Here is a 12,534-nt window from a genome sequence, read left to right on the forward strand (position 1 = left end):
ATGGTAGTCTTACAGTTAGTTTGTGTCATCTCTTTTAGGCAAATATTGCTGATTTTGGAGAGAATCAATGGATTACATGTTTTCAGGAGTCTGCAGAATCCATTCTTGGCCAAAATGCTGCTTATCTTGGGGAACTCAAAGAAAAGGTATGATGCTTCTGATTGTTTTCATTGACAAGGGAGAAAGCAGGGCTCAGATGGCAATGGAAATTGTCCCAAAAGTGACCAAAAAGTCTGTCAGTTCCCCTTTGAAATAGAATGAATGCTCACTGCATAGGATTACCCATTGAGCACTATAATAACTGTATTCACAAGCACCAACACTACCTCTAGTGACAGCTGCAGAGCTAGCCTTAGTTTAGAGTGCATGTATTCTGTAAATGCTATGGTCAATCCACAGCCTAGTGTAAAAGTTACTGCTGCTTAGTCCAGTCTAGTGTAATCGATATTCTACATGTGGTAATGTCAATATGTTTTTTGGTGATTTTTCTAGATTTAGGAAACAAAGTGGGCAGGGTCTGTCATTACTCAAATTATGCCAATTCTCATTCTAGTGCTTTTCTTTCTGGCATTTTTAAAGTCAGAACACTTATTTCTCTATCGGCTCCATTGGGGGGACACAGACCATGGGTGTATGCTGCAGTCTCTAGGAGGTATGACACTATGGCAACAAAGAAGTCGGCTCCTCCCAGCAGGATATACCTGCCTCCAGGCCCTGAGCTACTCAGTTTAAGCTTAGTGTCTGAAGGAGGTGGACATGGTCTGGATTTCTCCAGACCAGGTCTTATGTTTTATTATTTTCCTAGTTAGGGAATGTATTCCATTTACTTTCATGTTTTCAGGAACTAAGGAACTGCAGCTCACTGTTTCCCCATTGCGAGTAATGGGGCACAGACATTGCGTATATGCACTGTTGACCCCCTCTCGCCAACGGTCAGCGCCTGGGATTGTACTTCATGGGTCCGTGTCACCCTATCTCCTTGCCCGCTTCGCTCGCACATGGTAGCCCGGCATGATGCAGGTGAGAAAAGCTGGCTGAAGACTTCATAGGAAGACTTCATGAGGTAAGTTCTTCTGACTGAGGTGAGTATATTTCCCTTTCTCCTTAGGTGCAGATTTACAACAGCTGGAGACCCTCAGTTTTTGGCCAACCTTTCTCATGGGTCTAATGGGGCTGGCCTGGAAAGGGGGTCCTTTATTACTGGGGTGAGCAGTGGCAGTTTGGATGGGGCACAACTCTCTACACTTTATTCATATATATGTATGTGTGTGTGTGTGGAACGTCTGTGTGTGTGTTTTTTACATTGAAGCGACTGACAGCCGCGGCGTTCTCTATGCGGGCGCTCTGAGCGCCGGTTTACTTTCACTTTCGGCAGCGGCTGCTGCCGGCCGCGTCTAATCCGCTCAGTTCCCCGTGAGCTCACATGCATTTGCATGTGCCCTTGAGGCAAGGAGCGGGCGCCATTACAGACTTCTTGTTAATGCGTCGGCGGCCCGGTGCACTTTAGCTCCGCCCACCCAGGGCCTCCGAAGCTTCTGTGGGTGCGAACTGTACACCAATCGGCGCTGTGCGCGCGATTTGGTGGCAGGGGCCAATCAACGGTGCCCCCTGATCCTAACACGCCTCTCACTTGCTATTGGCCGGCATTTCTCCTCTTTGACAGCCTGAAGACCACCACGGGTTCGAGTCCCGGGGTGGGACAGAGTGTTAGTGTTGTGGTTTAATTTTTTAAATAGGCCTATTGTGGTCTATGGGGATCTCAAGGCATGTGAAACAGTAAGATAAGCGGACTGTATCAGCAACACAGTGAAATGGAACACAGTCTTGGTGAGAGAGGCCCAGAATGGCCTCCCTCTAAACAGTTAACTGGAGTGTTAGCCACTCCTTTACTCCGTTAATACTGTAACTCTAAACTCTGGTTCTGCTGAACCACTTGTTCTGCCTGCACCACTGCTCCCCCAGACCCCCCTGCTACTCTACCCCGGTTGTTCTTCCCGACCCGGTGGGTTCGGCCGCCCCTCCAGCCTGGGTTCCCTCCCTCTCCCAGTCTATATCCGACTTGGCTCAGGTCTCCCGTTATGTGGTGACTGCCTTGGAGAGGCCCTCCAGAGGGTCCCTCTCTCCCCCCTATTCTGACGCTCTCACAGCATCATAGGGGTGTGTCATTTGACTCTTCCCCCGAGTCTTCTGGCAGGCACGCGTGCTCCCCTCGCAGGCATCGCCCCCGTTACTCCGACCTGTAGCAAGCGTCGCTCCTCTAGAGCAGTGTTTCCCAACCCAGTCCTCAAGGCACAACAAGATTCCGGGTTTTTTTCAGTCACTCCATTGGAATAGAACAGGGAAAAATTAAAATCCTGGACTGTTGGTGTGCCTTGAGGACTGGGTTGGGAAACACTGCTCTAGAGAATGCTCCCAGGGTCACCGATCTGGCTCTCCAGACCCGCGTACCAGGTCAGTCTGTCTCTCTCTTCCAGGGTCGCCTCACACATTCCCATTCACCTGGAGAACTTGTGGAAGAAGTTTCTGATTCGGCCTCCGACCGCACGGATGTGCCTAATGTGGTGTACTCATTGGTTTGCGGCTATAAGAGACACCTTCCAGCTAAAGGACCCAGAAACTTCGGATGTGTTCCAGAAGTTTCCTTTCATCGTGCCCGACCTCTTCCAGGACTGCCTCACCTCGTTCCCATTCACCTGAAGAACTTGTGGATGAGGCTTCTGATTCGGCCTCCGACTCAGAGGACCGCACGGATGTGCCTGCTGTGGTTTACTCAGTGGCTGCAGCCATAAGAGGCACCTTCCATCTAAAGGACCCAGGAACTTCGGACGTGCCTCCAGAAGTCTCCTTTCTTTGTGTCCGACTGGCACTCAAGACTTTCTACTCTCACGCTGAATTTTACGCCCTGCTGGTATCCACCTAAGTCATCCTGACAAGAAGTTTCAGGAAACGAAGCAGGTTCAAGCACTGTATTCCTTCACCAAGGACCTCGTTGCTCGGTGGACCTCCTCTCCAACTGTGGATCCGCCGTGCCACTTGCCCAGTTTCATCAACGACCTCTTCAGCTGGTGATTTTCTTCCGGTGTGACAGGTCTCCATTGTCTCTCGGCCGCAAGATCGTTCTCTCTCGTCAGTCTTGTTGGTTCCTTCTATGGCGGCTTCGTTTTCCCCCTCATTTTTTTCGCGGTGTTCCCTCCTGTCCGTCCATGCCTGTCTGTCAGGCTGGGGAGGTGTTTTCAGGGACCGCCTGGTCTGGGGTCTTGGCCCCCCGAGAAACTTTTTCCCCTTCAACATTGTGGGGCCTAGGGCAATTCTTTCTTTGCTTGCTTCTTGGGAATTTCCCTCCTGGGTGGAACTCAGGTTTCCGGCCATTTCAGTTATCTTCAGCCTGGCCGTCCCGGGGATGTGATCTTCTAGGCCGGTCCTCAGTTGTCCAAGGCCACTGGTTTCTATATCCAGGGGTGTTTGCTGCGGTCTGCAACCCCTGGGGCGCTCCAGGCGTGGATCTCTGCTTGTCCCACCACAACCGAAGCGTTCCTCTCTCTTGGTCGAGCCTTGCCCTACCTTGTCTATTTGGTGATCAGGCTTTGCCCTACCTTATGTTTCCTCCCTTTCTTCTCTTTTCGGGGTCCTGAGGGAAGCTCAGTGGGATGTTTCCGCCATTCTAGTGGCCCAGCCTGGGCCCAGCGGGCATGGTAAGTTGTCATGGTCAGGCTTCTGAACGTCATAACGTTGCGCCTTCCCTATCGCCCAGACCTATCTCAGGTCTCCTGTGCCACCCCTATTACCGTCTCTGCTTTGACGGTGTGGCGGTCGAGACCGCGGTTTTGAGAGCCGCGGTTTCTCTTCCCAAGTCATTCGCACCATGCTCAGGGCTCGTTAGTCCTCCTCGGCAAAAATTTACCACCGTACCTGGCGGTCTTATTTTAGTTGGTGTAAAGCTCAGGTCTTGTGTCCTGTTACCTTTTCGGTTTCCCGTCTTCTCTCTTTCTTGCAGTCGGGATTGGACCTGGGGTTGTCTCTTAGTTCCGTTAAGAGTCAGGTTTCGACCCTTTCTTTTCTTTTCCAGCGTCCTCTGGCTTCTAATTCTCATGTCCGGACCTTCCTTCAAGGAGTGGCGCATGCTGTCCCTCCTTATTGGTCACCTTTTCCCCCTTGGGACTTGAATCTGGTTCTGGGGGTCCTCCAAGGTGAACCTTTTGAACTCCTTGGGGAGGTGTCCCTGCGCCTCCTTTCTTGGAAAGTGGCGTTTTCTTATCACCTCCATTCGCAGTGTGTCTGAATTGGCAGCTCTCTCCTGACTTTTTCCGTTTCTGGTGCTTCACCAGGACAAGGTTGTCTTACTGCCAGATCCTTCCTTTTTGCCTAAGGTTGCTTCGACCTTTCATCTCAATGAGGACATTGTTTTTCCGTCCTTTTGTCCCGTTTCTTCTCATTCTAGGGAGCATTTACTCCACAAACTGGATGTGGTTCGGGCTGTTAGGTATTGCCTCTCTATCTCCTTCGTTTCGTCAGTGCCATTCCTTTTTCGTCCTTACAGAAGGTCGTCGTAAGGGACAACCTGCTTCCAAGGCCACCACTTCTCTGTGGATCCAGTCTGCCATTTCGGAAGCCTATCGCTGTAGGGGGAAGACTCCTCCCTTCAGGATTGTGGCTCATTCTACTTGTTTCTGTTGGGGCATCCTGGGCTCTCCAGAACAAGCCTTGGCCTCGCAGATTGCAAGGCGGCTACTTGGTCGTCTTTGCACACTTTCTCGAGGTTCTACCTTCGCATCGGCTGATGCTAGTCTGGGCCTTAAACTGCTGCAGGCGGCAGTGGAACAGCAGTCTGCCTGACTATCTGCCTACCCAAGGGACTGCTTTGGTACGTCCTACGGTCTCTGTCCCCCAATGGAGCCGATAGAGAAAAGGAGATTTTTTTAACACTCTGTAAAATCTTTTTAGAAGGATCCATTGGGGGACATTAAACTGGTATCTGGTATTAAACTGATTAGCTCAGGGCCTGGAGGCGGGTATATAATGCTGGGAGGAGCCGACTTCTTTGTTGCCATAGTGTCATACCTCCTAGAGACAGCAGCATACACCCACGGTCTGTGTCCCCCAATGGATCCTTCGAGAAAGAGATTGTTTTTACGCAGTGCCCTTTTTGGGAAAAAAAGACATGTAGTCTTTATTCTGTAGGTCATTGCTGTTAAAATGATGCCCAATTTATATTCTATTATTGTACTATAAATTTCAACTTTTTTTTTTTTTTTTTTATATATATAATCTATGCTTAAAATCATCCTTCTGAACAGTAACTTTTATTTTTCCGTATACAAGGCTGTATGAGAGCTCACTTTCTGATTAGGATTTTTAACCACTTTTCACTCCCTTTTTTGTGGTAATTTAAAAAAAATATATATATATATTTTTTTTTACTTATCTCCTTTTACTGTGCGGTATCATAAACACATTAGTTCTGAAAATTACATACACATTGATACCAAATGTTTTTTTAGTTGCATGAAAAAATTTAATTACACAAATTTTCCCATTTTACAATCATTAGATTGCATTCACTATTCAATGCTATGCCAATTGCATTGCATTGAACAGTAAAATAGGTGCTCAACTGATACAGCTTGGCTTTCCCAGGTTGCATCACTGCAGTGTCAAGACAGGTAAGGGGACCCTTGACAGCCACTTAAGCTCAGAGGACCCCCATAGTGACCCTACGGGGGTCCAATGAGCTCCACGGAGTTACCAGCTTCTTTTACTCTAACTTTAGACGCTGTCATTGGCATTCATTGCTGCTTCAAAAGGGTTAATGACAGTGGCAGATTCACAGCTGCCCGTAATTAACTGTAAGGTTTCAGCTATTGTCCTTTTACCTCATAAAGCAAGCGCAGCTAGTGCTCACATTTACACCCTGTGAAGTATAGGGGTAATGGAGGGTTTATTTATTTTTTATTTTTTAGACCTTGCTAGGCTTACTATACATTCCTCCCATGGTACCTTTTTATAGCCTCCTGTATCGTTGCTTTCAGTTTCCACCATGTTCCACTTCCAGGTGCTGGGACCTGGGATGTCAGTGCCACTAAGCCAATGGCATTCTTAGCCAATCACTGGTGAGGCGTTGCCATGATTAAGTGGCACTCGGATGACTCTGAAGTAATTTCTCTTTGTTTAAAAAATAAATTTTAATAAAATGTTGTTTGCCAACCCCTTTAAGATAGTAACATGTTTTGCACTTTGTAGGTTAGTTGCTAGCTGATGCTTGTGCAGGGTATCAGTCATGTTGTGGGTGGGGCAGAACAATATATTTACAATTTTCTTGTATGATGCTGTTCAGTAGCACTTATTGTTTGTTGTCTATATCAGAGATGTGTGTATCTAAATGCACACAATTGTTTCTCTCCTAAGGGTAAAAGTGCTCTCTGCTGCTTTTCATTTAATAGTAGTCTGTGGGTGTCCACACTTAGACTGAGCTTGTTCTTTGTTGAATAAATTCCCTTTGGGAGGAGAGAGGATGACTTCTCCCACGATTTGCCGCTGAGCCATTTTGACAAGTTTAAAGGTGCAATTAGTTCCTGGACGATAGGAGCCTCTTGACAGCTCAAATATGTTTCCTCTGAACTCTGCAATGTTCTTGTTGCAGAATGAACAAGCTTATGAGGAGGTGTTTCAGAATGCAAACTTCCGATCTTACACCTTTAGAATTCGGGTCAAGTTGGAGACTTACAACGTAAGTAGATGATTATTTCAACATGATTGTACCTTCCAGCAGTTTAACATTCAGAAATTTGACTTGGCCTAGATTAGTTCAATTATTAGGCAATTCTTAAAGGCTATGGATGTCTTTGAGAAGCATTTTTGTTCTTGCTTTGTACTTATTAGGGTACGTTCACACTGCGTTTTTTACCATTCACTTCAATGGATCCGTGGTAAATCCTTGACTGCAGCATGTTGCCTGCAAACCATTGAAGCCAATGGTAGTGAAACTCGCAGCAGGTTCTCAACGTGTGAACGTACTTATAGTGCAAAAAACATTCTCATTGGTCTTCTACAGCCTCTGCATTTTGTTGTATGACATCTATTTTCACTATACTTGTCCACAGCCTATTGTATTCTCCCCTACAAACTGCTCTCCTTTCTCCAGCCTGTGAGAGCTGTCCTTGAAGATTTCTCACCTTGAAACCCCATCAACTCTTTGAACTGGTGCATAGCTCTCCCCCTCTTTGCTGCTATATCTAAAGGTACATTCACACGTGTATATTTTGCAGCTGATTTTCTATCTAGAGTTGAGTAAACTTAGAATAAATTTGCTCATAGCGAACCTCGCAGCTCGGCTGTTGATTACTTTAGTCTGCATAAATTAGTTCAGCTTTCCAAGGGCTCCAGTTGCCTGGACAAGGTGGATACAGATCTAGGAGACCTAAGACTGTCATCCCGGACTTTACCAGGCAACCATAGCCCTTGGAAAGCTGAACTAATTTACGCAGACTGAAGTTATCAACAGCCGAGCTGCGAGTAAGTTTACTATAAGTTCGCGCAACTCTATTTCTATCCATTGCCTTCAAAATCTGCAGCAAGAGAAGCTCCTGTGAATGTACCCCAACACTGAAAGTCTATCTGATGGACTTCCCTTCCCTGAGTAGCAACTAAAAGGAAGGACACTTTTCAAGTAAAGCAAAAGTTCCTAAAAATGCATGCGGCACATTTTGCTAAATGCAGAGGACATTTAACTGCATTGGTACGCACAACTATCGCTGGCATTTGGAGATGGATGTTCTATCTTGTCTTATGAGGCTAAGTAAGCATAGTCAAAATTTACAAATTTATGTAAATGTGACTGATCTATTCACTGCTTCATGTTTATGTACAGGCTGCACTCAGGTCACACTTACATTATCTAAGAGAGGAGGAGCGCTCCATAGCATAAAACAATACTGGAGGTGGGGTAAGGGGTATGGTTTAGTAGCCGCTTACCCAGTAGGTTGTGTAGTTCATACACAACAATGATAAAGGTGAATGAATCAAAATGGGGACCCGTCTGCAGCACTCAAGCTTGTATGATATGGCAGTAGAACGGTGGAGGCTCCTGAAAGTTAGCAGCAAGATTCGGATTGCACTGACAGACCCAGAGCAGTAACTGCAGGAATGGTAGAAAAGATTTTTTACCAAGATACGTGTTTTTCTGCGCATGCGCAGTGAAACACGCTGCATCTTGGTAAAATCTTTTCTACCATTTCTCCTGTCTGCTGTGGGTCAGTCAGCGCAATCCGAATTTCGCTGCTAACTTTCAGGAGCCTCCACCGTTCTATTGCCACACTTACATTATGACTTTAATCCTTTACCGCTTAGTTTGGTCCTGGCCATATGAGTGGTTTCTATCAAATTTTAAGAATCAGTTGAAGTAGTGTTCCTGTGTATTAAAATGGTTAAGCCTTTCATACAAATGAATTCCAGGAAAGGCCACCTAGCATTAGCAGACTGTTCCAGCTTCACGTTCTGGTACATGTGTGGGCTGAATGTAATGTTCCAGCATACTGCAAGTTACAAATGTGTGTGTCAATTTTACCCAGTTGTTTTTATCTCGGCAGCTTCCAAGATTTATTTTAATTGCTTTAATCAGAAGTGCCACCTACTCTTAGTTTTAGATAGAAAACCATTAGGATGGCATTGTATGAGCTTCCACTCTTGGCATCTCTACATAGCAATGACTACACTTTGGCTTTGTGCTCCAGTTCTTGAACATAATCGGCTCCTACTTGAGAGCTTATATTAGCAAGAATCCTTGATCAGTAAAGGCAGCCTATGGGATGTAGGGCATAAAAATGCCATACACAGAGCCTGCTGTGTTGTGAAAAAGGAAACGTACTGGCCCAGATTTATCAATCTGTATGAAATTAAAACTGTCAGATTTTTCCTATAGTAACAAATCACACTTGGCTCCATTCACTTGGCTCCAACTGAGCTGCAGTACCACACACAGCCTGAGGACAGGTGTAATTTAGGATTTTCCTAGTATATTGACGGAAAATATAGATTTTATAAAGACAGGAGGCGAGTATCAATTGCATATTCTTTCTTTAATATGCCCAATAGCAGAAAAAACAAATGTAACATGAATGTAAAATGGAAGAAAAAAGATGCAGGTCACCTAGCAACCTGACCGCACCCCTTCCAACATCTCCACCAATCCCATCCGGGCTTGCTCCATAAAAGACAGTGTTGCCTCCGCCTCCTCCTCTTTCTTGATGCCGAAAAACCCCGGACTGTAACCATCATTCTAACGCAGCCGAGCACCGAAGTCGTCTCCGAACAGTGAAGACACAACTACAACATCACTTGTTCCAACTTGACCGCGATCTCCAAAAGAACATCGGATCATTCAACCGAAGAAACTGAAGATGATGACCCACATCGCGCAGGTCCGCCAGACAATCCTCTCAGTATCCTAGAAAAGAAAAAACACACACCATAACAGGGAGGGCACCAAACATCGGGTGGGATGATACTCGCCTCCTGTCTTTATAAAATCTATATTTTCCGTCAATATACTAGGAAAATCCTAAATTTTATGGCAGACAGGAGGCTCGTATCAATTGCAAGTTCAAAGCAAGGAATAATATAAAACATGGCAAACATTATAGTACTGACATAGCTATATGAGATTCAGGTCTAAAATAATAATTGCGGAAAGTCTCCTCCGAAGACCAATCCGCCGCTTTCAAAATATCAGACAAAGAACCTCCTGCCTGAGCTACTTTAGTAGCCATGGCCCCCCTGGTAGAATGTGCCCGAAATAGAGACACATCCACTCCTGCCATAGCCATCGTCAGTTTCACCCAACGCGCCAGAGTCGGGGAAGAAACCGGAAAATATGGTGCACAAAATGAAATCAACAACTGAGAGAAACGCGGAGAACGAAATGACGCCGTTCTAATCTCATATTCCTTCAAACACCGCACTACACATAGTTTGGGGTGAGAAGGAAACAGCGGATAGAACACAGTGCGCAAATTCGTCTTAGTACGCCTAGTAATAGAAAAATTCACCCCATGAGGGGTAAACTGCCTCCTGGATACGTCTAAAGCGCGTACATCAGAAACACGCTTAATAGACACCAGGCACAACAGCATAGTCATTTTATATGACAGTAGCTTGAGTGACAACGAACCGTTATCCTCCCAAGAGGAAAACATTCGAAGCACCATCGACACATCCCACGTGGCTAAATAACGTGGAGTCGGAGGACGTTTAAACCTAATTCCCTTCAGAAGACGGCAAACCATTGGGTGTTGCCCCACCGGCACACCATCCATTGGGATGTGTTGTGCTGATATCGCAGACCTATAGACATTAATGGTTCTATAAGCCTTCCCAGCATCGAACGCTTTCGACAAAAAATTTAAAACTCCGTACACAGGGGCTTGAACGGGATCCATTTGCCGTTGTGAGCACCAATGAACCCATAGTCCCCAGGCCGATCGGTAAGCCGATCTGGTACCCGGAGCCCAAGCCTCGCACATGAGGTCTCTAGTTGACCGTGATAATCGCCTATCAACTCCTGGCGACCCGAAATCAGCCAGGCCACTAAAGGCAACTGACCCGACAAAACCAGTGGATGCAATTCCCCTGTTGGATTGCGAAGCAATTCGGGGAACAGGGGACAAATCCTCGGACAATCTATGGTCATCCCCAATATCTGAGGAAACCACGATTGGGTCGGCCACCATGGAGTGATCAACACCAACGTCGCCCTCTGTGCTTCCGCATGCCATAATACTCTGGGTATCATGGCAAACGGCGGAAACGCATACAGCGTGTCCTGAGGCCAAACCTGTCTGAACGCATCCGTCGCCAGCGCCTCCGGATCTGGCCTCCAACTGAAGAACCTGGGAATCCGGTAGTTGAGTCGGGACGCAAATAAATCCAGACTCAAAGGACCCCATAATTCCCGGAGGGCACGAAAAACTGTGAGATGCAGTGTCCAATCACTGCCATCCACCAAATGCCTGGAGTTCCAATCCGCCACAGAGTTGGACACTCCTGGCAGATACTCTGCTTGAAGAACTATATTCCTCCCCAGGCAAAACAGCCAGAGTTTCTTCGCAATGTCCGTCAACCTCTGGGATTTCGTGCCCCCTAAACGGTTGACGTACTGCACCGCTGTGATGCTGTCCATGCGTAACAATACGCAACAATCTGCCCTGTGAGACACAAAGCTTTTGAGAGCAAATGAACCCGCGAGTAGTTCCAAGCAGTTGATGTGCAACTGAGATTCTGCTGGGGACCATTTGCCCCCTGTAGTCGAGGACCCGCACCGGGCACCCCATCCGCTCATGCTGGCGTCCGATTCCAAGATAATGTCCGGTTTGGAATTGAAGATCGTTCTTCCATTCCAGTCCTGGACGTGTCGGAGCCACCATAACAGTTCCTCGCGAGCTTCCTGCGACAGTGGAACCTGATCTGCGTACGTCAGGCCACCCGCCAAGTGACTGATCTTCAGTCTCTGCAGCGCCCTGTAATGTAGGGGAGCCGGAAAAATCGCTTGAACTGAAGAGGACAACAGGCCCACAATGCGGGCCACCGCCCGAAGAGACACCAATTGTTTGCGGAGCAACAATCTGATCTCCCTGCGCAGCACCACAAGTTTCTTGTTCGGCAAACTCAAAGTTGCCGATCGGGTATCCACTTGAAATCCCAGAAACTCCATGATTTGTGCTGGTCTGAACACCGACTTCTTTTCGTTGACCAGGAATCCCAGCTCTGTAAGAAGAGTGATTGTCCACTCTACATGTAACAGGGTCTGATGCATTGACCTGGCCATAATCAATATATCGTCTAGATATGATCAGTCGGACCCCCCGGCTTCTTAACGCCGACACCACCGGTCTCATGAGCTTGGTGAAGCACCAAGGGGCCGACGACAGACCGAACGGAAGGCAGGTAAACGCCCATTTCTGACCTTCCCACAGAAATTGGAGAAAGTGTCAGGAAGAAGGATGGACTGGTACCGTAAGGTACGCGTCCTTCAAATCTATCTTTGCCAACCAATCGTTCTGGAGCAACAGGTCCCTTAGGAGATGAATGCCCTCCATTTTGAAATGGCGATACAAAACGCACTCGTTTAAGCCTTTCAGGTTTATAACTGGTCTGTTTCCTCCATCCTTCTTTTTTACGAGAAAAATGTTGCTGAGGAACCCCGGGTCGTCCATCGTTACCAGACGAATAGCGTTTTTGGCATAGAGATCTGTGATCTCCGTGCGAATTAAGGCTCTGTCTGAGTTTGAGAAAACAATGCGTCTTGGTCGACGTGGTTGCAGCGGGGGCGTTACGAATTCTATAACATATCCCCTCACCGTCTGCAGAACCCACGGGTCTGATGTAATCAGGGACCAAGCGTGGGAAAAATATCTCAGTCTGCCCCCACAGGAATATTCATTAACGGCATGTCGCTTCGGCCTACCTGTGGATCTTCCTCTAGGGAAACCTCGAGAACCTCCTCGAGCCCTCCAGGGCCGACCTCTGGGTGGAAAGAAAGGAGTA

At 47.1% G+C, this 12,534-nt stretch overlaps 1 protein-coding gene across 1 annotated transcript in view; it reads left to right on the forward strand.

Annotated features, from left to right (window-relative positions):
• The window catches only part of RPA1 (replication protein A1), a 73,935-nt gene that overhangs the window by 53,262 nt on the left and 8,139 nt on the right, over positions 1–12,534 (forward strand). Inside the window, exons 15-16 of the mRNA XM_056560180.1 lie at positions 39–146; positions 6,638–6,724. Coding sequence (XP_056416155.1) covers positions 39–146; positions 6,638–6,724 — 195 coding nt within the window. The remainder of the gene's footprint in view (positions 1–38; positions 147–6,637; positions 6,725–12,534) is intronic.

Source organism: Hyla sarda, chromosome 2 (genome assembly GCF_029499605.1).
Source record: "Hyla sarda isolate aHylSar1 chromosome 2, aHylSar1.hap1, whole genome shotgun sequence".
Taxonomy (NCBI): domain Eukaryota; kingdom Metazoa; phylum Chordata; class Amphibia; order Anura; family Hylidae; genus Hyla; species Hyla sarda.